The sequence below is a fragment of the Pagrus pagrus genome, assembly GCF_965226575.1.
Source record: "Pagrus pagrus genome assembly, chromosome: 20".
Lineage (NCBI taxonomy): Eukaryota > Metazoa > Chordata > Actinopteri > Spariformes > Sparidae > Pagrus > Pagrus pagrus.
This window is the reverse complement of record NC_140207.1, coordinates 6,595,297-6,619,326: the sequence shown is the minus strand read 5'-3', so window position 1 is coordinate 6,619,326 and position 24,030 is coordinate 6,595,297. Positions and strand designations below refer to the sequence as shown.

The following is a 24,030-nucleotide window of genomic DNA, read 5'->3' as shown; positions in this document are numbered from 1 at the left end:
AACTGTTACCTTAAAATAACAGCTTCAAAATCATTTTTATGGTACAGTCAATGGCCTCTCTGCCACTCTGACCCCCAGCACTTGTTTCTGCGCTGTGTAACTTTGTTTAGCAGGTAGGATCACAGTGTGTGACGCTTTACGCACCAACTATCACTGATTTTGGTAAAAGTGGATTATATTTTATGGAGAAAATGTTTTCTGGCTCTCTGCGATTTACGGAGTTTCCTGAATGACGTGATTGCATGTAGTGCTGGAAGCCTTGATGTAGACATAATGACAAACTGTCTCTCTGCTGATGTGCTGCTTTGTGTCGAGCATCATCTGATAATTTCAGAGGCACTGAAACAATCGTACACATTACATAAACATGAACAATGCTGTACCGACATCACTGATACCCTCTTACCTTGCAGTGCCACTTGTCATGTCCCACTTTGCTGTTCGAGGACTTTCTCACCAGTTTACGTAACAGTTTAAACTCTCCTGTTCACGTAACACTGTGCTTTTGTATGAGGCACAACGAACGTTACTGAGCGAGGATGAAGGAAGAAGAATGACGACTGCAATGATCTTTGTTTTGACAATATTTATTTCTATTTTCCCAACAGTAACATATAGATCAGGACAAATGAATGTTTGAGAGAAGCTAGCACAGCAGTTTTGCAGGTTATATGATTCAAAATGGCACCATATTCAGTAAATGAACTGCACTCTGAGTACTAGGGATTTTAATTGTTCTCATAAACAAACCATATTGCCCGTAAGCAAGAAACCAGGGTTTATATTTTCTTCTATACTTCTGTGTTAAAGGCTGACAACACTTGCATTAGACAAGCGTCTGGACAATCAAATCTAAATTCTGTTCCTCCTTACATCCCATCGAGTCAAGGGCCTTGGTGAAACAAAAATCGGAAACGGTGACGTTGCAGGCACCATGACACGAGCCAACATACCGCCTCAGACGTACAAACAGAACGACAGCGGGTAGCCGAGAAACGTTAAGAGGAAAGCGCGAAGGATTACGTCGTCACTGCTACCAGAGGAAGCGGAAGAGAAAGAGAGAAGAAGGGTCGTTACAGGTGCAGAGCAAGAGAGAAGCTTTCAGAGAGACATGCTGTGGGACTACACACATATATATAGATATAATAGGCTACGTTCGGAGCTGCGACAGTCTTCAAGCGGAAGAGAAAGACAGAGGATAGAGATAGTCAGATCAAGCGCGGAGAAGGATTACAATGCTAGGCGAGGTTAGCATGCTTGCGGCACGGAGAAACTTTTACAGGAAGCGCAAGACACAGAGATCACATGTAAAGGCTAGAGCGACAGTGCACTAATCTACAGGCTAGGCTATACATCGGACACTAAAGCTAATTACAGGAGCTACACAAACTGTATATATGTATATGTATATATATATATAAATAGGTATATAGGAGACTGTATATCAAACAAGCTGGATAGGCAAGGCATCGCATGCACGTGCAAAGGAAGCAAGTAGCAGCAGCAGCAGCAAGAGAAACAAAATGGCTTTCCGAGACTACCACAGTGAGATTCCTTTGTCGCTGTAATAAATCCGATGTTGTCTGTGTCACAGTGTGAACGCCAGTCAGGACCAATAAACCTACAAAAGTATTCTCTGTTGGGATGTAGGACAGTCAAACAAGAAGCTTTATAATATAATAAATTAAGTGCTTTCATTTCCAGCAGGCCCTTGATTCATGACACATTCAGACCAAAGAGCTTCAGTTACATTTTTGAGTACATTTTTTTTTTTTTTTTAAACATCAACTTATGAACAACCATTGGACATTGCACGTTATTAGGTCATGTGTATACTCTAAAGTGCACGACCTCCCCGTTCGGAAGGAAAACTAGACAATACTGGCAAATTTATACTAAGGCAACACAGTTACAAACACACTAAGGTACACGTTGGCACATACCGTCAAGTATCACTTGTGCACAAAAAACACAGTGCTTCAGAGTCAAAATGGCTTTGCATATTCGATTTAAAATCCAAAACGCCGGAAGTCTCTGAGCAAGACTCGTTTTCAAGGTGACACCGGTCCCGTTTCTTTTTTAAAGCCAGTCCCTGAAACACGTTTTCTTTGAAATAGCTAGAGGAGTCACAAACCGAGTCGAGTATCTGACATACGCACATACACACAGGAGAAAAAAGCCTTTTTTGGACGAACAGGATGAAAATACAGGTAATCTATATCGGAGATTAGAGAAAATATGAATAACTTTACCTCACAAATAGTCTCTGGTTATATGTCTTATATACACTTATGTATACACAAAGATATGTACTTAGGACATCTTGAAATACTATTTACAATCTATGATCAAAAGTGATTGTACACTGAGCGACCATGTTTGAGCAAATTGTGCTTTTCTAACGTGTTCTAATGAAAATGCTACAGAACCGCTGCTCGTTGGACCAGGGTTCACATTCCTTCAACTAGCCTGCCTACGATAAGCATCTTTTTTATTTTATCTGCTAACTACTGTGCGTAGTAGGAAACTTGATTATCGTTAACTATTGTACACGTGAATTCACCGTCTCTTTTGATATTTTTGCAGGGTATTTCGATTTGGACCCATACTCGACTATTGCTTGTGAATGAATAAAGAAGAAATCTCAGTTGCAATGCTAAGGGACGCTCCTCCCCACTCAACGATTTTAGTGCAAGTGATGTCAGGTATACAGTAGCTGCAAATCTGGCGAAGTTCCTGTATTCAGACAAAAAACACCATTATTGCCTCGTTCCCAGTTTCTTAAGATCCTCCATCTTTCTTTTAAGTGCTCATTCGAAAACACCGCTGACAAATAGCGTCGGTCGTTATGGTAGTGTAGATGAGGGGTTGACATCTTTAAAAGTCATAATCCTTAAGATTTCAGGCATTTTTTTATAATACAGCTCTCAGATTTCCATTCATGTGGCTGTTGTGAGCGGAGATGTTGGAGCAGTGGCCACAGTCGGTACTGCAGGTCATGTGAAAAGTCTTTCCCATCATGACTGGATTAACCGCGCGATTAGCTAACAATGTAGCTCCCATTGATATTGTTCTTTAGTAGGTCAAATTAGCAATTAATCTCATTACCGAAACCCATTGAAATGCAATGAATTCAGGGCTTTAGTGGCCCCTCTGGGTCTGGGGCCCCTTAGCAGCTGCACACGTGCCCGGTTGGTGAAACAGCCTGGCTTCATTCACAAGGTTGTTCCCCAAAAAGCAAGACAAGTGTTATGCTTTAGTGTTTATGGTCTCAATTGGTAGCTTCAAGTCTTCTTCAATAAATTATGGTCACATTTTAAGTAAAAATTACAATAAAGCTGGATATTCTTTAGGATGTGGCACAGTTTTTGGGTTTCCAGTCGGATATAATTAGGATTTCCTTGCCAGCTCCACCCTCTTGTCCACATACGGACACTTCTGGCTCCAAAAAAACAAAATGGTGGCAGCCACAATGCCAAATTCGAGGCTTCAGAACAGCAGTAGTAACAAAATCTTAAGGATTAAAACTTTACGTTACCTCTGAAGTGTTGGTTATTCTCATTTTAGATTCTAACATGTAAAGCACACTCAGCACAGCTAAATATACAGCCTGGTTGGGAAATGGTACCAATTTTGCTATGAGCATGTCAAACAAAATGGATTTTAACAAGCCTTTATCACCTTAAATACGCTAGAAAGAAGTGTGCGTGTAAAAAGAGTAGAAAGTCTTAGACGTAATAAGCAACGACATTAAACTGCAGAGCAAACTGTCAAAGGCTGAGGTGATGCGTGATGGACCAACATGCCTCGATAAATGCTTTGAACTGACTTTACTGTTGTGTATTTGTGCTGAACACTGTCTCGCCTTGTTTATTACATATTTCCAAACCCCTTTAATGGCCTGTTGTGGTTGGGTTACTTATTCAACACGTGCTGGTTCTGCTATACATCACCAGTCGTGAGAATATTGTCCAAAAAATCACTGCTTGAAGAGCTATGTGTGGATGTTAAAGGCAGTTGATTAAGCTGAGGTAAGGTGAAGTGCTTTTTTTTTCGTTTGTTTTAAACCAGAAGTTCAAAATGTAAAGTTACAGTAGAACACAACCACTTTTGGCACTTAACAACATACTCGGCAAATGAGAAAATGATTCAAAAATAAACTCTTCCTCATCGACCTATTGCACAAGCATTTCATATCACCGAAGGACATATAAAGTTACATCACTTACACTACTCTGGGGTCTACTACACTATAGGAAAAGGCAGACAGAAGCACTTTTACATGGCTTTGGACCAAATTAGTCCACGGCAAAGCTACAATACATAATATATGGATATATCTGTATATCTTTTTTTTCTCAAATATACTCTTAAATATGTGACTTTGGAGGAAAGAGAGAGAAAAGAAAAAGTTTACCAGTACATTCACGACAAACAATTCATCCGTCAAGGGGGAAAAGTACAGGAGGATTGGCGACGAGACGAGTCTTATAGATCCTGGCCGAGCCGTTCAATCTCCTCGATAAGAAAGTCGATGTCCTCGAAGGTAGCAGCCGGGTTTGAGATCACCATGCGGAAAAAGTTGACCTTGTCTCCCTGTGGTTGGTAGCTGACCATGGTTGTGCCGTACTCCATCATCCTGGCCTTTATCACTGGAGCCACCTGAGAGAGACAGAGTGAATCGAGACTGTTTCAGAGGAGTGGGATGAATTTCTATCATTCGGTCGCTTTGGTTCATTTGGGCAGGCGAGTACGACATCACACATTAGATCAGCCAAGGGAAGCTGTGTCTCTGGATTTGAGTTGCTAACTTGGATCTCGTATGTTTAAGTGTCATTCTGTATGCTAAGATAAGCTAACCGGTTGCTGACTCCATCTTAATATTAAATAAATACAGTATGATCTTCTCTTCCAAATCTCGGCAAGAAAGCAAATAAGTGTATTTTTTAAAATGTCAAACTATTCCTTTAAATCTGTCCCTGTGCTGCTTTTAAATCCATCCTTGCCCGATGACTAATTCATATGTTGTCTACTCATTAGCTTTCTCATTACTGAACTGCCAGAGGTGCATACATTTGTTGGCACTAATTAATTGATGTAAGGAGAATATGTTAAGTGAGTACGCTTTCTGCAATAATAATATAATTCCAATTAAGTACTCAAAAAGTTAAAAGTTTGGTGGGTATAACTGAAGTTGAGGAATCATCTCCATCGTCTCCTCTCGTGCACTCATAAGTCTGGAAAACTGCCCGTTATCGGATCTGTTTGCTTCCTTATTTTTGTTTTCTTTCCATCGACTGAACACGTCACATTTCCTTCTCAGATTCCTCAGATCCCGGTCCATCTGGTCCGTTATCTCCCTCCAGTCTGACAGCTAAATCTGACACCAGCCGGGTTCACCACAGCGCTCTGACTGCTGCCACCCAGTCGAGAGGTTATCTCCGAGCGCAACGCAGTCACAGTCATTTATTTTGTGTCTTGACGGTGGTGTGTTTTCTGTGCTGTGACAGATCCAATTACAAGTTTGAAACTCATACTCCGTGTTTTGACCGAAGTCAACACATCAGGATACTTTACTGAGGCAAACATTTCAATATACGCATGTCTCTCTGATGTATCATTTTAGGGCTATTGATCTGTAAAAGAAAGGATGTAGTGCTTTCATATTACGTCTTTTTAGGGTGAATATTTTACCAAACAGTCGTTACTATAGATCCCAGACGAGTAGCCTCTAGCAACATTTCTTCTCTCAGCTTCTTGTCCATTTTAACTAGTTTGTTTGAGAAAATTGGCTTTAGTCTGATTAGGCTACAGTCCGACCGTAGCTTAAAGGAATCAAGCGTATTTGATCCACTTGAGTGTGTGATTTAAAAGTAGCTTAACCACCAGATCATATTAAACTCACTACAGTCTAAAAATGAGATGTATCTGTTTTTCTTCACCATTGATTGATTTAGCTGCCGCTTTATTTAATTATGTTGGAAAACAAACTGAATAACAACATTTCATTTCATCAAAATTAAGATTTTCCTTTTACAGATAACAAATAGATGAAAATCAATCCCTAACTAAGTGTGGTGAAAAGCCCAACAGCACACAGATTAACAAACCAGAGTGCAGTACGCTAACTGAAAGAAAGTAGATACTGTGTCTTGCCTTTATAGAGCAGCATAATCAACTAAAGGATACGCAGGAGGTTTAACTTGAGGTGACAGTTTGCTGCAGTGAGGACTTAAGTTAACTGTGACTCATCTGCTGTACCCTCGAGGTCAAAGATTATCTTGTAAGAAGTTTAATAAATCTGGGGGGGATTAAGTTTAAAATATTTAAACAGACTTTAAAAACTCCTCAAGCAAGTGCAGATGGTTTCCCCTAAACTATCCTGGGATTTACATAAGGTCTTTATATACTTAATTGATAGTTCCTTTGCAATAAAACTAACAGGAGGTCCCAAAATATATATTTTTTACATGATCATATGTTTATATTAGCTATAAATACTAGTATGTACAAACAAAGTCTGGACCTAGAAGACTCCATCTTTAAACACTTTTAAAGGGACAATTTTGCGAGTATTTTGTAAGTACTGCTTCCACCACAGCTCTGACAGTACGGAGACCAGTCTGGTCAGTACTGTAGTTTTCATCACATAATCAGTCATTCCCTCTAAATCTCTTGCAGGTGTCCTGCTGCAGTTGGCAGGCCTGCCGTCAGTTTCTGTAAAATAATCAATCAGCTGCTGCAGATTTCCGTCAAATCAGTCTTTTGACAATTTTCCAGTCATTAGGTGCAAATTGAGGGAGAAATCCTTCAGTTTGGACGCTTTCCTCAACGAGCTAATCTGGCAACATTACATCATCCCTCAATCTTCGTGTCGGAGTGCGTGGAAAAGAGCGAGCTGGCCAAACACTCAGCTCCAGCGAGGCGTGTCCGCGGTGCTTTTTCAATCAAACTTTGGAAAAACAAAAGGAAATCTCTGCATTTGACGCGTAATGATAAAACATGGCAACGATTTATGGCTGATGGTTTTACAGCAGAGGAGCGAGGGGAGTGCTCTTTGTATGGCTGGCACGTACACCATCTGTTTGTGCTAATAGTCAATTAGTAGGCCCCTGCTGCTGTGGGACCCTCTGAATGGCCGCCACTTGAGCTAACTGAATAGCCTCAGTCCGTGATAGTCTCTCTCTGTGACAGCCTATTTTAAGCCTGTCACAGTTTACCTCATGTGGATGGCAAAGTATATATATTTTTTTTATCCTGAGTATAAGTTGATGTCCATGTTGTCCCTAATGAGGGGGGCATGTGATATGTCAAGCTGGATAGGGATGACAGGCTTGTAGGGCAAATGAAAGGTGCAGTGAAAGGTGTTTTTTGGTAGATATCATAGTCGGGCTTCTTATCTCGGCTCACCCACCTTGTGCAAGTGTTTCTTTCTCTCCTCTTTGTCCTCCATGTAGCGGATCCCAGGGGGGAGGTACCAGAAGCAGACGTTGGTGTGCTGAGGCTGCGGGAACACACAGAGTTGACAAGAGATGAGAGGAATAAACCAGCAGAGTCAGGCGCAAGCAAGACATGCAAGCTTAGGGCATTTCTGGCTATCGCTGGAATGTTTCCTGTTGATATGATTGGGTTATTTTATTTCTGTTTTTTCAGAGTGGTAGTTTCATAAACCCCAACACTGTCTCTGTTTTTTGTATTCACTACAAAATGAACCATACTATTTAGGATGCCAGAAAAAAGAGTTAGTGTGTCCCAATATGAAGTATGTGAAATGCAGTATGCCAAAGATACCAGGATGTCCTACTACAGCCGGTAACACTTTGCAGCATGCAAGCCAGCATGCTTATCTAGCTATTCTGACCCACAATCCTCTGCACAGCGGACGATACGTCACATACTGTACGTCACGGTGTGTCACGCGAATATAAACAAAGCCAAAAGAGCACAAACATTTGACAGCTCACTGACAGATGACGGCTCATGCAAGTATCAATATAAGAGCAAGAGGGTCAAAGCTCCTGACGAAAGTACTGTAGTATGTCCCAGTGTATGCATACTGCATGCAACATTATGTACTCTGCAAGAGCAGCTGCAGTACATACTAAAGTTGGAATTGGACATTTTTTTACCCTCTATTATAATATTAGTATCAGAATCGGCTCCAAAGATCTAGTCTGGGTCGAGCTCTACAATATACAACACACATATTTACCAATCATTCCCGCCTGAAATCCTACAGATAGGTCAAAATAAAAAGTGCTGAAAGCAACCTGAGCCCATTCATTCCACTGAGCCAGAACAGATTCTGCTCAGCTCAAAAAGGAAATCCATTAGACATCACCGACAGCAGAGAGGTAAAATTCCTCCTCCTCAGATACTCTTTCTCCATCTAAAAGCCCCACACAGTTCAATTTTTGGGAACCTGAATCCCCGCTGGAGCAGCCAGCCTGCCTGCCTGCGAGTAGAAAAGCATTCATTACCAACAGCTGACTAGCCATGCGCACCAGCCTCATTTATACAGCCGGGGCTGGTTCGGCAGCAGTATATTCAACATCAGACTGATGTAATGGCTCAATGGGAGGCACAGACAAGTGAACACCTGGGCCGATGCCCAGAGGACTTGGCTTTCTCCCATCACCCTCTGGGTTATGATGCTCTTAGCCTTTTTGTGGCTCGGCAGGAAAACAATAAGGCTTGAAACATTAAAGAGCTTTCACTATGAATGACCCTGTGTCCAAGCACTCCTTTCATAAAAGAGTTTTCAGCCTAATAACCCCGTCGTACACGTAGGTTTGCGCTGTTGCTCGGTAGAGGATATTTCAGACCCCATGCTATTCATATGCACATGAGCAATTACAGGCCGTTATGCTATTCATTAGACATAATAGCAGCACATTATACTGGCAGCTAGAGGTAAAAATGGCATTCATCCAACACAAAGCGAGGGCACACAGCATGCCAATCAAGTCAGCCATAATGATACTGAACACACTGAGGCAAAGGCAGCAGTGTGGACTAATGCTGGCTACTTTGCTCCGATTATGTGGCTGCAGATGAATTATCTGTGTGGAGAGGGAAAGTCAAATGTGGACATACTTTGCCGTCAAAGACCATCTCGTATCCTTCTCGGTCTTTGATCTTGTTGTAGAGGTACTCTGATAGCTCCAAGCACTTGTCAATCTGAGCCTCGAACCCAATGGTGCCCTGTTAAAGAAAAGGCTGTTAGTTTTGACACAGTACAAAGACAAGTGAATATTATGTAATTAGTGTACAACTGAAGGTTTTTAAGCAACTGTGTGCAGGAAAAAATCATATTTTACTGCTAGAAAATTAGATAAGGCCCAAAATTAGCGTTTCTTTACCTTGGCTCTCCACATGAGCCACAGCTTGAAGATGTCCACGTGGCGTCCACACTGCAGAGCTTTGTCTCCGGTGTCGTAGGAAAGGTCGTAGTGTTTGTCCTGCTGGAACAGGTAGCAGGCGTGCATCTGGTTGCAGTTCTGCATCAGACCCTGTGAAATCACATCCAGAGTGTTAATAATCATAACAGCAATGGTCCAGTCATAGTATGTGAGAGTGAGGTTTGGTCGAATAGGACGAGGCCTACCTCCTCTCTGACCAGCAGGGCTGAACACTGCAGAGGGACCGACATCATCTTGTGTGGGTTCCATGTTACCGAGTTGGCCCTGAAGTGAACAAATATAACCGGCGATCCTTTAAAACTTCCTACACTTCTAACACTTAGTCAGTTTGTGTTCATCAGCCCAAAAATATCACTTACCTCTCAACTCCGTCCAGCTTCCACCTGTGTCTCCTGGACATGAGGAGACTTCCTCCCCACGCACCCTGACAGGAAACACACACATGATAATCACATCAACTAAACATATTTTACTCAGCTGTACTAGCTGATACATTTGCCTGTCTGGTTCATCATTCCACCCCTACTGTTAAATACTAATATGACATTAGTCAGGACACGTTGCCCACCTCAAAAATGCGCCATACAACTGCAGTGAAACTTTCTTTCAACGGCACAAACGTCATCTTTTAATTTCCAAAATATGTTTTAGCCTAGAGCTAAAACAATGCGTTAATTATCAGATTAATCGACAAACAGAAAAATAATTGCTTACTATTTTGATGATCAATTAATTGTTTAAATCATTTTTCAAGCAAAACATCCAAACATCATCTGATTCCAGCTTCTTTAGAAACTGAAATGGATATTTTTCAGCAGCATATTTTCTGACATTTCACAGAACAAACGATTAATCAAATAATTGTTTCAGATTTGCATGATGGTGGAAATCCTTCATTTTTCAGAAGCTTTTTTTTTTTTTTAAACCTTTGAGGAACAAATTGTGAGAGGGATGCTTTTTGCTTTGTCACAATTGCGACCACGAGATGCTTCTCCCCTCACAACAACGGTTTTGCCTCATCATCAAGTCCAGGACAGGCCTGACCTAAACTCTTATCATCCCCACATTAACATCTTTTGAATATCATTGCACATATTCTTTATACTTCATTTGTGATCTTTTGCACATTCTCTGGTCAAATTCCTGCATAAGAATCTACAACTCTTCCATTTCAATAAAAGTCATATTATTGGACACATTTTTAATATCTAATTGTCAATTCTCTATTTTCTATTTATGTTTCTTGACTTGCAGTACTTGCATTTCACCTTTCTACTTACTATAGTTATTGTTATGTATAATAACACCAGGAGAAATTCCATGTATGTGAAAACCAGCTTTGCAAAAACCTGATTCATACTCTGTGTGATGTTTGTTTTTTTCACAGGAAGCTGCATCCACAAAAAGCTGGATGTTTTTCTCCAATCTCTCGCCGGTTGAGGAATGATAGATAAGGCCATTTATGTCTCTTAATAGAGGTGTCCCCCTGTCAGGACTAAATCACCTTCATTAATAGATAGAGTGCCTTCAGTGAGAGGGCCCATGATGGCAAAGTCAGGGGAGAAGATGATTTACAGCCTCTGTTCCAGTTTTTCTAATCCCCAGTGTTAGATAGGAAATGGCTGGCTCCTATCTGGGTCAACCGCAAGCAGTTAGAGGCGACACAGACATAATAGATTTGTCAAACTCACTGCTGAGCTCCGTGTTTTCTACGCATTCCTTCGGTAAAAGTCCTTACAGTGGAGCGATACTGCTGCGTCACGGAGGTTTTAGGGTAATAACATTTATGAGTCCATACAAAAAGGTCCTTTTGTGTTACTCACATCCACATGCATCCAGATGTTGTACTTTTTGCAGACGTCAGAAATGGCGATGAGAGGGTCAAAGGCTCCGTACACTGTTGTTCCTGCTGTGGCGCTGACAAAGAAAGGAACGAAGCCCTGCAAAGGCACAAACAAAGGATGATTTCACGCACAGGAAAACGGATCTATATGTAGTATTTATAGCTGTGTTATTAATGTGCACCTTCTGTTTGGCCTCCACTATTCTCCTCTCAAGGTCAGCTGGGATCATTTTACCACTGCGAAGGAAAAACAAGATTTAGTAGCTGTGGTTGCAAAAATCCTGCATTGAAGATCCTTATTAAAGGGTAACTTAAAGTGTGTTTACAGGTATCGGGGAGGACTGTGAAAAAAGTAGTATAATATAATAATATCTCCTGTATTTAATATATTATTATATACTGATGATTCAATATGTAATTAACTGTTAACTGTAGCTGCTTGAGGTGAAGGTAGTTTTAACTATTTTCTATATAGTTTCTGGTTCCGGTGGTTTCCATCTCATCATGGGAGAGGAAATAAGAAAAGAAAAAATACGTTCTGCTCCAGAAATATGTAATCTGTCATCTAAATTTTATAACCTTATGGCTGTGAACTTTAGCTGGTACGAGGCAACTATTCCACCACTGGAATTTTTTTTCTGCTACCTTGTAACATGTCACGTTTCAGTTGTACAGGGGAAATGAGCGGCTGCCTTTACCTTTCATCTACTTTGATGCAGATCACACTCTCTGTCCCGATGCCCAGAGCTGCTGCACCTTTTTTGATTGAGAAATGGCTCTAAAAGGTAAAAAAAACAAACAAAAGAGGGAACATGTTTAACTGTCTGATACAGGAGGATAAAGATATATAATAAAATGTGTCTACTGAAAGGTTTGTGTGTTATTTAATGGCCTTTTTCTTCCCACACAGCATCTTTCAAACATCCTTTCAAGATGAAAGAGGTGGCAGACACAGCCGTCACCTCGTGTCCTTCTGCGTCTGACACACATAATGTCGGCTTTATATCAGCGTTGGTGGTGTGAAAATGAAAATGATGAACTTAAATACACACACTGAACCACGGCTATATCATTCCTGCACAGGAGAGGAAGATCTTTCATCCAATTAGACATATATTGATCATGCAGCTGAATCAAGACACAAACGCCTACATGTTCTGATGTGAAGGCCACCAGTCTGGGAACAGATGACATTCCTTTCTCCTTCACTTCAGGGAACATCTTGAAGCGGGCCAGCAGCATGGCATACATGTTAGAAATAGCACCACCTAGAGGACGGACAGGGTCAGACCAGTGTCAGTCCACATCACAGCCTCAACTAGCAAGTCTCATGGGGATGATGCAGGGCTTCTAAAAATGCCTGTGCATGTTGAAAATAACAACACAACAACAACAATTTGTTTACAGCGCATCAAGAGCGTATCGAGGGATGACACAGCATCCAAGAATCACAGCTCACTTGTCCACACAATGTCACAACCAATCACGGCCTTTGTCATTAAATTGTCCAATGAGCGCTCCTCGTCATGTGTCAGGCAGAAATGCGTGTGAGAAATTAAAGATTGGAGGGCGACGGGGAGGGAGGGGGCTCAAGCTGGAAAAAAGAAAATGATTTTATGCTAATTGGCTTTGAAACGAGTTCCATTTATATCATCAAAATGCAAATTGACACGTTACAACACAGCGCGCGCACACACACACACACACACACACACACACACACACACAGGCGGTTCCATTTTCGGTGAAGACGGAGGGGTGTTTGGGTTTGGCGCCGTCGCCTCACGTACCGGGAGAGAAAATGCCATCCCCTCGCCCGTCTGCCCAGCCAATGATCTCCCTCATCTTCTTCAGAGTGACGTATTCCAGCAGCACGAAGACAGGAGCCACCTCATAGGTGAACCTGCCGTTACACAAGGGACATCACATGGTGCTGGTTACACAAAAATGTGCCATGACTCATCACCTAAAATAGCCAGTAGACGGACATTTTTTTCCTCTGGAGTTTGGAGGTATTTCGAAATGAAATCGTTGGTTGGTTAAACACAAATATTTTTTTCAAGGATAAGAAACAATTATTTTTGTACTAAAGATGTAGAATTATTGTTGATTTTACGGTCTTCACCTTAAGATTTTAATTTGTAATGATGCTTTTAAACAAAATCTACCAGCATCCATTTAAAATTTACTGTTTTCTCAAGATTTACATTTATTTATCTTACAGTATAGGCTACTATTTTGCTTTCTGTTGTACAGGAGTCTCACATTTTCATCATCTTTACTGCACCTCATAGGTGAAACTAGCGTTGCACAAGGGACATTACATGGTGTGGGATACATAAAATGTGCCATGACTGAAAAATAGCCAGTAAACAGGCATTTTTTCCTCTGGAGTTTGGCTGTTTCAGGGCACATTTTGCGTTGAAATCACCAGCTTTTGCAGATGTAGAAAAACACAAGATTTTTACTATTTTTGTGCTGAAGATGCAGACTTATTGCTGATTTTACAGGCTTCACTTTAACATGTTAATTTGGAGTGATGCTGTTGAACAAAGTGTACCAACATTCACGTAAAAATTAACTGTTTTCTGACAATTTATGCAAAATATTCCAGCAGCACAAAGACAGGAGCCACCTCATACATAGGTGAACCTGGCGTTACACAAGGGCCAACATGGTAAAATGTGCTATGGCTCATCACCAAAAATAACCGGTAAAGGGCCATTTTTCCTCTGGAGTTTGGTTCTTTAAGGATGTACAGTATTTAGTTTGACGGCTCTTGCAGAGGAGGATAAAACACGAAATTCAAATTCTTGAATGAAAAAAAATAAAGATGTAGAATATTTGCTGTGTGCTGATGCTTTTGAACAAAATGTACCAACATCCACATAAACATTAACTGTTTTCTGATGATTTACATTTCTTTTTTCCCAACATTTCCCTTTCTTTTGCACAGGATTCTCACATTATTATCATCTTTGCAGCACAAAAATGTAAATGTTCAAAATGTGCCTCCTATTATGTTTTTTTCAGAGCAGTTTGGCTGTATATAAATAGGAATAGGTGACTCCTGCAGATGTAGATGAAACAAAGGCTTCACTCAGGCTTCACTTTAAGATCTTAATGTGCAGTGATGCTTTTGAACAAAATGTACCAACATCCACATGAGCATTTACTGTTTTCTGATGATTTACATTTCTTTTTCCATCTCACATTTTCCTCATCCTTGCTACACTAAAACGTACATTTCCAGCATGTACCTCCTGCTCCTTTTTCCTATGAATACATGAGCAGCAGTGTCAACAGTAGGCCTATTCTGCGCTGTCTCACAATCGCCAAGCCGGCTGACTCTTGCAGACTTTATCACCCCAAAAACACACGCACCAAAATTAGCTTCAGATTAGTCTGAATTTAATTTCAGAGCTAATTTTCTCCCCTTGAATCCCCGGGGGGATGGGAGGTGAGGGGGAGGGATAAAAGGCAGAGGGGAGTAAAGGGGGGGGGGTCTGCCTTTCATTTCACCCTTTTCATTTGCAGTGATTGAGTGAAAAAAAAAAGAGCTGCTATCAGCCGGAGCAGACGCAGAGCAGAGTGCACACGGACGGACCGGAAATGGAATTCACTGTCATTATCACCATTTAAAATCATGATGAAGCACATGGCCGCATACTTACATATTGGTGTTGGCAGTGGATGTTAGCCAATCGGCTGCCAGTCCGACCATGTCTAATCCTGTCGAGAGCTGATTGAAGTACCTGGGGTGGGCTGAATGGAAAGGAGCAGAGGAAAAAAAATGAGAGGGTGGGTTGAGATAGATAAACTGTTCAGCTATCTCCATCAGGCGTCAGGAGAAATTGAAATACTGTGCTGCTTTTTATGTTTTGAGTTTTGAGGCGCAGAAACTGTCATCTTCTCAATGTTTTAATTGCAGGTTGGAGACGTTTAAAAATCATCTTGAGAAATAATGAAAGTGTTGTGGTGGAGCATCGGTAATGTAGAAGTCACAAATTGAGCTTTTCATCCATTGTTTTATAATAATCACACACAAAAGAGCTTTGAAAATGAGTAAATTAACAAGAAAAACTTAATCTTTCATTAAAAAAGGTGATTTGTGATCAATTTGGATGAATAATGTTTTTATTTTATATTATCAACAGAGGCCAAACACTTGACCACAATTTAGCATTTAAAAGCTGTATATGAATATTTACCGTTACGAACCAGCTTGTTAGGGGGAAAAGCACCAACATAAAACCTAAAACTAGGCGTTTCTGGTAAAATAAGGTTATTTATTCTCAAGGTAATTGTATAATGTACATTAAAAGAAATACCTGAGGCAAACTATGGCGGAGAAAGGGATTGTGGGTGCTATTAAAATCAACAGAAAATAAATAAATAGGATTTGTAAAGTAAAAAGAGAAATACAAATTACTTCTCCCATTATCAGGCTCGGGGAGTAACGGACTCATGTAACGGGATTACTTAATCAGGTTATTGTGAAACAGGTGAGGTCACCCGAAGCCACGCCCCTTCCGGTTTCCCTCATGGGACGTATTTCGGAAAAACTAGCACAGCAGTGAACCGAGAGATAAATAATATATATATCCCGCTTGAATCATCAGACTCACACATATAATGTTTGTCAATTTAAAGGATAATTTTCCAAGTCAATAAAGTCGCAGTTGGTCATAAAACTAATTAAATATCAGACTGTGAAAATACGTAATTAAAAAGTCTACACAGCCAACAGTCGCGTTAGTGACGTCGTCTCGTCAAAACCCGTCACATTAACATTTCAGAGCTGCTCCTGTATATTAGCTTGATCACAAAACTGACAAACTAACCTTTCACATGACTACAGTTGTCAATATGAACACATTTGTTGTGATTTTAATCTTTTTCTGTACCTTTCCTCTGCCGAGTTGGCGGCCATGTTGTCGGTGACGTATGTTGCGCGAGACTGAGCGGTTACATGCCAACTAGATGATTTTTAAAAAAATCTTTAAGACAAACTGCGACTTAATTAACATGAAAAAATATCTTTTTAATTCACTAACATCGTATGTTAAATTAAAAATGTTTTTTCTTCTCTCCCCATTGAATAAGGTACAATTTCTTATTTCCGAAATAACGTCCCATGACGGAAACCGGAAGGGGCGTGGCTTCTACTCTCTCTTCCGGTAAAATTACAGAATAAAAGATGTCATTAAAATACAGGTGTAAAAAAGGGGATTACTTACAGGATTACAATTTTAAAATAAAAACACGACATGATAGTTTGTAACCATGCACATGCGCACACATGACAATACACACTCCTTATTTAGATTAAATAAAAGTCATTTTATTGACATTTCTCTTCTTTTGTCTTTATTTGGTTATGTTTTGTATTGAGGTAATCCAAAAGTACCAGAAAGTAAAAGAGTTACATTACATTTAAAGGAGTAAGTGGGATGTATAATGCATAATACAAAGTATGTAATGTATAATAAAATAAAGCAAATCTTTATAGGAGAAGTTAAATATATGATGCATTAATTAACTGTTAGAAATCTCCTTATATCTGCTAACACATGTAACAGTAAGTGTCTCATGCATCATGCACTTTAAACTGTTTATAAATGTGAATTACAGGAATTAAAGTAAAATATGAAGAAGGAATCTTTAAAAATATATTTGTATTATATTTCTGTGTGTATTGTTGCTGTAATCGTCCTCGTGAGTGTGTCAGTCAGCAGTGAGTAATGGCTGTGGCCTGCAGTGAACGCTGTTATTAGCCTATTATCTCCTACTTGGTGAACCAGATTTACTGCGTCACTGCATTTATCGGTCTGGTGGACAGGAGGAGAAAAAAGGAGGACAACTTCCAGGTTGATTTTTTTTTTATAGACACAATTTCTTTCTTTATCTATTCATCATTGTTGTCTGGTTTTATCCCTTTCCCCTCCTTTTTTTTCCTTTTTCTATCTTGGACATATTTTTTTGTAGAATATCTGTCAATAAAAACATCAGTACATTCAATTAAAAATATTTTCTAATGCTGATTTTGTACCATTTTAACAGTTTCTTGTAGATTTTATCATCAGTTTCGTATTTAAGGATCTTTTTGTGTTATAATCTAGGATTAGCACTGTGTCTGTGGCTTTTCCTTTTAAAATAATTTATAATGTGTGTTTATTTTAGGAACATAATCATTTTAAATTGTGATTTCGACATATTTAACATAAATCAGGCCTGAAATTAGGCCCATATATATGCAAAAATTGATTTAATATTTGCCAAACTGATTTAACTTAAACATATAAAAGGCCAGATTTAAGTCAGAGCTGTATTTATCTATCAGGCAGTCAGTATCAGACCGAGGCCTACCTGTCTTGATGGCGTACTTGAGCGTCGCACGACAGCTGATCAAGATATCATCCAGGGTGGCCGGCTCGTCCTGCAGCTCCCAGTTGTTCATCTGAAGCAGCTCGTTTGGATAATGAAAATCAATAACTTTCGTTTCCCGGTCGAAAGACTCCACGATGTAGGCCATTAAAATATCCACAACTTCCTGCAGGAAGGTCATTGTTTTGGTGTCGCCGTCCATGGCGGGTAACAGGTCTGTAAGAGAGGGGACATTTTGTGATCTATGTGTCTGGGAGCAGGAGAAAAAAAGGTGTTTTCATGCAACATAAAGATGCATAAAAGTCTGGATTTTATTGTGAAATTATCCTTTAGGCCAACAAATAAAACAGGATATATTTTAATGATTTTAAAGGTGTAAAAACTGGTGGAAATTCTGGATTTCTGCGATGCTCAACACCCCAAAACCTCAGATTGTGCTGAAGGTGACCTCTCCACAAAGAGTCACACACTGCAAAAAATGTCCAACATAACTCAGTGAGAATTATAGATATTAAATGTATATGTATAAGGATGTATTTGATCCAAAATGGCACATGTTCTGTCATTTGTTTCCTTTTGGTTTTCCACGTACACCCTGTATTTTATGGACGCTGGGAACAAAGAATAAAGCGGGTCACCTCTCATTACGATAAAAATGACATTTAAATGAAGATTATTGAATAAAAAGTCGATTTATAAAATGTTAAATGCACTAAATTCATATGTTTGCTGTTTTTATTTCATTTTAAAAGAACAATGTCTGCACTTGGTATAAAAATAGCTGGTTTTATGGCACTTTTACGCAAAAATAAATCACCACAACGCGTTGCAAGGCCAAGCTCAGACAGATCAGGGGTGTTAGAGATCCGTTTGCTCTTGTACCTGTTGAATAGAGGTCGGAGAAGACCACAGCTCCTTTGGTGCAGTTGCAGGATTTGTTGCAGCCGCAGGTGCCTGCAGCTTCTGTCTGTGGCGGCTGCTTGGCGGCCGGATCGGCGGGTTTCTCCACTTCCCCGACATTGAGCAGCGCTTTGGGCGAACCACAAAACAGCGAGAGTGAGATATTTTTCTAAGACTCTGGCGACAAATAATGATGAGGGGGGGAAACGCACGTCCTAACCCAACCCCACCCCATCCCATCGCACCCCATCCCTCTCCCTGTGAGGAGCGACATACCACATAATTTCGATCCAATTCCTCCGGAGAATTTCTGGGCCGCCGCTTGGCACCAAGCCCTGGCTGGAAGAGAGGAGATAAATCAAAATGAGGATGAGCAGCGTCCAACTTTAAGATAGGAGCTGAAGCGCCATGCAAGTTGTAATAAAAAAAACACGCCGAACATCCTCGCAATCCTGCAGGAAAACAAGACAAAAGCAAAAGATGTAAAAGCAGATGTGTCGACTATAAACACAGCAGGCCAAATCCAGCGCACTGGAATGAGACAATGCACTGGAATTAGTCCTTCAGAGGGGTCTTATTATTATTTTTTTTTCCTCTGGAAGACTAAAAAAGCCACTCACGCGTACTGGGGCTCTGACTCCCGGTGTTGGCCCCCGCATTATCTCCGCCAAGAGACCAGAAACCCTGTGATGCCATTGTCGCCGGTAGTTAGGAGCTGCAGGAGACAGAGCCCATCCACACGCGTCGACCCGGAGCTGTTCACAGCTGATGTGGTGCTGAATCTGACCAGACCTGTCCGCTGCCTGCTCACAATCCAGTCGTGCATCCGACACACGCGTTATGCTGCGGGGGCGAAAAGAAAGCGTCTGGAGAGGAGGGAAAAAAAGCGCAAAAAGGCGTCCGCGGCGGTGTTTCTGCAGGCGTCCACAGGTGCGGCGTCCGTCTTCCACGCAGAAAATCCGCAAACACTTGACTTGACTGTGACTTCAGCGGCCAGCGACGCTCCTCACTTCGCGGGGGGATGGATAGTGCAAGAGGAAGTTCGGCTGCTTTGGATGGAGGAATCAAAATAGAGCACAATGGACAGGCGGGAACAAAAAGGTTTCAGTAAGCAGCTAAAAGCTCCAGCTGCTGGTAAATACGCAGCGCAGAAGCCATGCCTAATTGCATCTAACCTAAATTTCACGTCACTACAGAAATCCCATCGTGATTCACTTCAAGTCATGACGAACTGCGTTGCGTCGTGCGTCGTGACTCCATACATCCCCGACACTTGGTCCCCCCCCGCGTGCTCAACTCGCCCTCCATACACACACACACGCACACACACACTGAATGCCAACTGATTCATCTGCCCCGCAATCGTGGGTCTATTTCTCGGAGACCGGAGGCTCTAATTGCCCGCCTCCGCCGGAGGAAGCAGCGGGGCTTCAAATACACGAAGTGCGAACTAGTCCCTCCTCTCTGCTCTTAGTGCTGAGGCTCGTTACTCCGAAAGTATTTAGGCTATTACTCGTTACTTGTTTTCTTACTGTAGTTTTCAAGGTGAGCTCCGTTTTTGTTGCGTAATTGCGCATTTTGGCACATGTAAAGACTTTCTTTAGCATGAATATTGAGACAAACAAATGTTTTGTCAACTTAAAATAAAATTAAACGATTCAGTCCTGTGTGAACCCTCGTGTTCACTGATTACGACTCTGGATGCCCATCCAGAGCTGGTTTGTACATTTTGGATAAATAAGGTTAAAAAAAAGAAAAGAAAAAATAACTAGAAAAAAGTGTGCACGATTCCTCTTTTCTCCTCTACGTGCTGGGACTCGTTACTCCAAAAGTATTTGGGCTATTACTCGTTACTTGTTTTCTTACAGGCCAATAGTTCCCTCAGGTCCTTCTTTGTTGCGTAATTGCGCATTTTGGCACAACTAAATAGGATTCCCAGGACATTCTTTACCTTAAGTGTTTAGAAAATTGTGATTGATATCCAAAGTTATGTCTTTATAAAATAAAACAGTCCTGTGTGAACCCTCATATTAACTAATTATGGCTCTGTATGGGCTCTGGTTTGTAGATTTTGGATAAATAATAACCTCTCTGCTCCAAAAGTATTGAGGCTGTTACTCGTTACTTGTTCTCTCGCTGTACTTTTCAAGGCGAGTAATTTTTTTTTGGTGAACCATTGCGCATTTGGGTCTTTTTACGCGTATAAATATCAGGATTATCCACGACGTTCTCCCTTAAAGTATCGAGAAAAAGCCTGGTTTATATCCAGTGTTGTGTCATCGTGAAATAAAATTCAACCTTAAGATTTGCTAATTAAGAATCTCGGTTGCTGGTTGGTAGAAATTTGGATATCTAAGTATCATCGCCTCATTCCAACACATTATCCAATTTAAAGTACATGATCAATCACACGCTGTCATCCTGACCTGCGCTCTTCTCTTATTGTTTATCCGTGAACGAGGAACCAAACGGACCCTGCGGGCCTGAAAACCCGCCTGAGTCACATCTGCTCTGAATCAGCAGCAGAAACCGTTTAAAGCCAAAACAAGACTGATCGAAATGAACTGAAGTCTTCAGCAAAGCCATGATACTTTAATATGTGTGTGTGGAGTGACTGTAAGTCTGTGGTCCTCAGTGATGGAATATAACTAAGTACATTTACTCAAGTACTGCAGCTTACTTAAGTACAGTTTAGAGCTACTTGTACTTGCACCTGAGTATTTCCATTCTTCCCTACTTACAGTACTTTGGATACTTCAGTACATTTAATATCAGATACTTCAAGACTTTTACTCAAGAACTATTTGTAGGGTGACTTTCACTTTTACCAAAGTAACATTTTACAACAATATCTTTACTTTTACTATGACTGCTGGGTACTTTTTTAGGCCCACAGCATGGTGGTTCACTATAGAGGCCTTAGTGTGATTTATTGTTCGCTAGTTTTACTGAAGATTCAGGGAAATGTGTTGAAAAGAATCAATTAATAAAGTTTTTCAGATTGTTTGAATGGTGTAGCTATAACAACATCATATATACAACAACTAGCCTGCTTTAATATTTTGCATGGACTAAACCAACAGAGTATAACATGTTAATTTACAGTTTTTCTTACTTCTTCAACTGTTCACCATGTTTCCAGTAGACTACTCATTCTAAGCTGAGCTAACTGGCCACTAGTGTTAGCTTAGGCTAATATTTACCTACAGGCATGACAGTGAACTCTCAGGAAGAAAAGGGGTGAACATACTTTAAGACTTAAGGAGATCGCAGCTCCTTTAACTGTAAAAACATCAACCTCATTCCCTCCTTCTATCTGATCCGACCGCTGTCTACATCTGCTCATCCTCCGCAGGGTTCCTGACATTCCTCCCTCGCCGTCTGTGTTTTGTCTGGATTTCTTTTGTGGTCTGTACGTAGTTGTATTTCCACTGTGTGCACTCGGCATGTAGTTGGGAATTCACTAACATTTCCCGTGGGGGTTTCTCTTCTGTAAAATGTTACGTAAATGTCAGAGGTTGAATCTCAAAGAAATGCTCGAAGCAACGTGGGAAAGAAGAAAAATCCACAGCAGCTGGTTTGATATTGACATGACGCAGCTGCTTCTGATATCTTGGACCTTTTTGATCACAGAGAGTTCAGTGTTTCAGTCGAAATGAAGCATTGAAAGGATGAAGGAAACATCAAACAGGACTTTGATATATTTTATGTTTAAATGAACAAAACAGACATTACAGCAGAGGAGAGAGAATGTACATTTCTTACAACATGACTTGATTTTCCAAAGATGCGTCCTTCAAAATGAAATGCAAAGTATTCAAGTGTAAGAGCATGGCTTATTTTGTATTTACATGATCTACGCGTACTTTACACAGCTCTACTACGGTGTTTAAACGGACAGAGACGACCTCACGCACAATGTTTGACACACAGTTTTAGAGGGAAACGAAATTAGCAGCAAAAGTAGCAGCAGTGATGTCTAGTTTAAAAATGACATAAATAAAACATTCATTTACAGCGAGTTTTTACGTGTGGAGCGTTTTGCTATTTACATTTACCTTCATCCTGTCGATGCTGCGTTTAGATACTTGAGACCGGTGACTTTTAATCAGTGCAGTCGGTGCTTTTCACTTCTGTAACTAAACTGTTTCGGAGGTTTTCGACAAAGACGTGATAAATCAAAACCTCATACATCATACAGCACGATACACTGCCACACAGCGCGTCTCGTGCTTCAGATTAATCACCCACAAGTTCAGTCCTGTGCTCAGTAGTGTTTGATGAGCTTCCGTCTCTGCGAGGTCTTCCTCAGCAGATGTCTGAAGTCGTACGGGTTGTCGTCGCCGTGGCTCTCTGTGGAGGCCATCCTGGGAACAGAGCGCCTGTCGACAACACAGGAGGGAACGCGTTCAGCACAAAGACAGAAGAAACAGAACGAGAGAAAGGCAAAAAAAAAAAAAAAAACAGCGGGAGGAAGGAGATGAAACGATTCTCGTCGAGGAGAAATATTTCATATTGTTTATCATCTTCGGGGTTCATTTATCACGAGCGTGGGCAGTCTGAGGCGACGGCGAGGCAGAGACTGGAAAACAGATGAAATCTGTGCGTGGATTTGTCAACATCTGTCCACTGACCAACCTGAATGCGAATTGCAGGGGTTGCATTTGTAGAAAAACAGAAGCACCACACTCTCAGGATGTATGAGCTGCTTTAAACCCTGTATCCAGCACTGAGCAGCTGGGTTGTGTACTCCATCTGCAGGCTTTAATTCCACGGCGTCCTCAATTAATATTTTGAAATCAGGCAAGCAAATTAATTTTCTGTGATGTTAACTGGTTTTTATGGGGGTATCTCAGTTCATGCTGTCACCTAAATGCATCAAAACGCTTGCTTTTAACAGTGTTTGGCATCACAGAGCAGAGCAGCCTTTTAAATCAGTGTAGGAACCCAAACAACTGTAATTTCCAGTCAAATGTTAACTTTAGCACAGTGTTCCTGCAGATACATTCAAGCATAATGTATCAGGTAGTCAGTGCACGCAGTGGACAGCTGGAGAAAGATCAAGGAGGCCATTCACAACCGAGACAGCTCCAGTGACTGGTGACAGTCATGAGGTGAGGGAGGAAGTGGGTCGAGATACTTCTCTTGTCCACAGGATCGTCTAAAAAGCACGAATTATAGCGCATTTATGAGGTGTCAGATAAATTGGGAAAATGAGTTCCCGACTGGAGAAGCTCACATGGAACAACAACTCCAAAACTCTGCGAAAGTTTTGGCACGTGACCAATCACACATGTCTAGTGCACGGCTAAACTCAGGGTGCAGAGAGGGTGCTCTAGCAAAATAGTGTCGGGGGAAACCTAGTTTGCAGGCAGGGAGGCAAGCCCTGGCATTGATATTCCTAAGTCTGCGAGAAAGAAAAGCTAGAAGCTGCTAGCTTGCTAACGTTCGTACTGTTAGCGTTCACAAGAGTTCAGT

At 41.0% G+C, this 24,030-nt stretch overlaps 2 protein-coding genes across 5 annotated transcripts in view; both read right to left on the bottom strand.

Moving 5' to 3' along the window:
- Positions 1-571: 571 nt before the first annotated feature.
- On the bottom strand, positions 572-19,890 carry gad2 (glutamate decarboxylase 2). The gene is made up of 16 exons (XM_084340874.1): positions 19,173-19,890; positions 18,829-18,891; positions 18,535-18,681; positions 17,635-17,868; positions 14,940-15,030; positions 13,056-13,168; positions 12,418-12,533; positions 11,964-12,043; positions 11,448-11,502; positions 11,246-11,362; positions 9,782-9,846; positions 9,608-9,686; positions 9,363-9,512; positions 9,097-9,204; positions 7,415-7,504; positions 572-4,662 (listed from the first exon to the last, which is right to left on the bottom strand). Exons 1-16 carry the CDS (start codon positions 19,246-19,248, stop codon positions 4,489-4,491), a joined length of 1,758 nt encoding a protein of 585 aa, XP_084197000.1. The 5' UTR covers positions 19,249-19,890; the 3' UTR covers positions 572-4,488.
- A 2,350-nt stretch (positions 19,891-22,240) lies between these two features.
- The window catches only part of myo3a (myosin IIIA), a 60,185-nt gene continuing 58,395 nt past the window's right edge, over positions 22,241-24,030 (bottom strand). For all 4 annotated transcript variants that reach the window (XM_084340573.1, XM_084340574.1, XM_084340575.1 and 1 more), the window contains one exon: positions 22,241-22,934. In XM_084340573.1, coding sequence (XP_084196699.1) covers positions 22,820-22,934 — 115 coding nt within the window. In that variant the 3' untranslated portion in view covers positions 22,241-22,819. The remainder of the gene's footprint in view (positions 22,935-24,030) is intronic.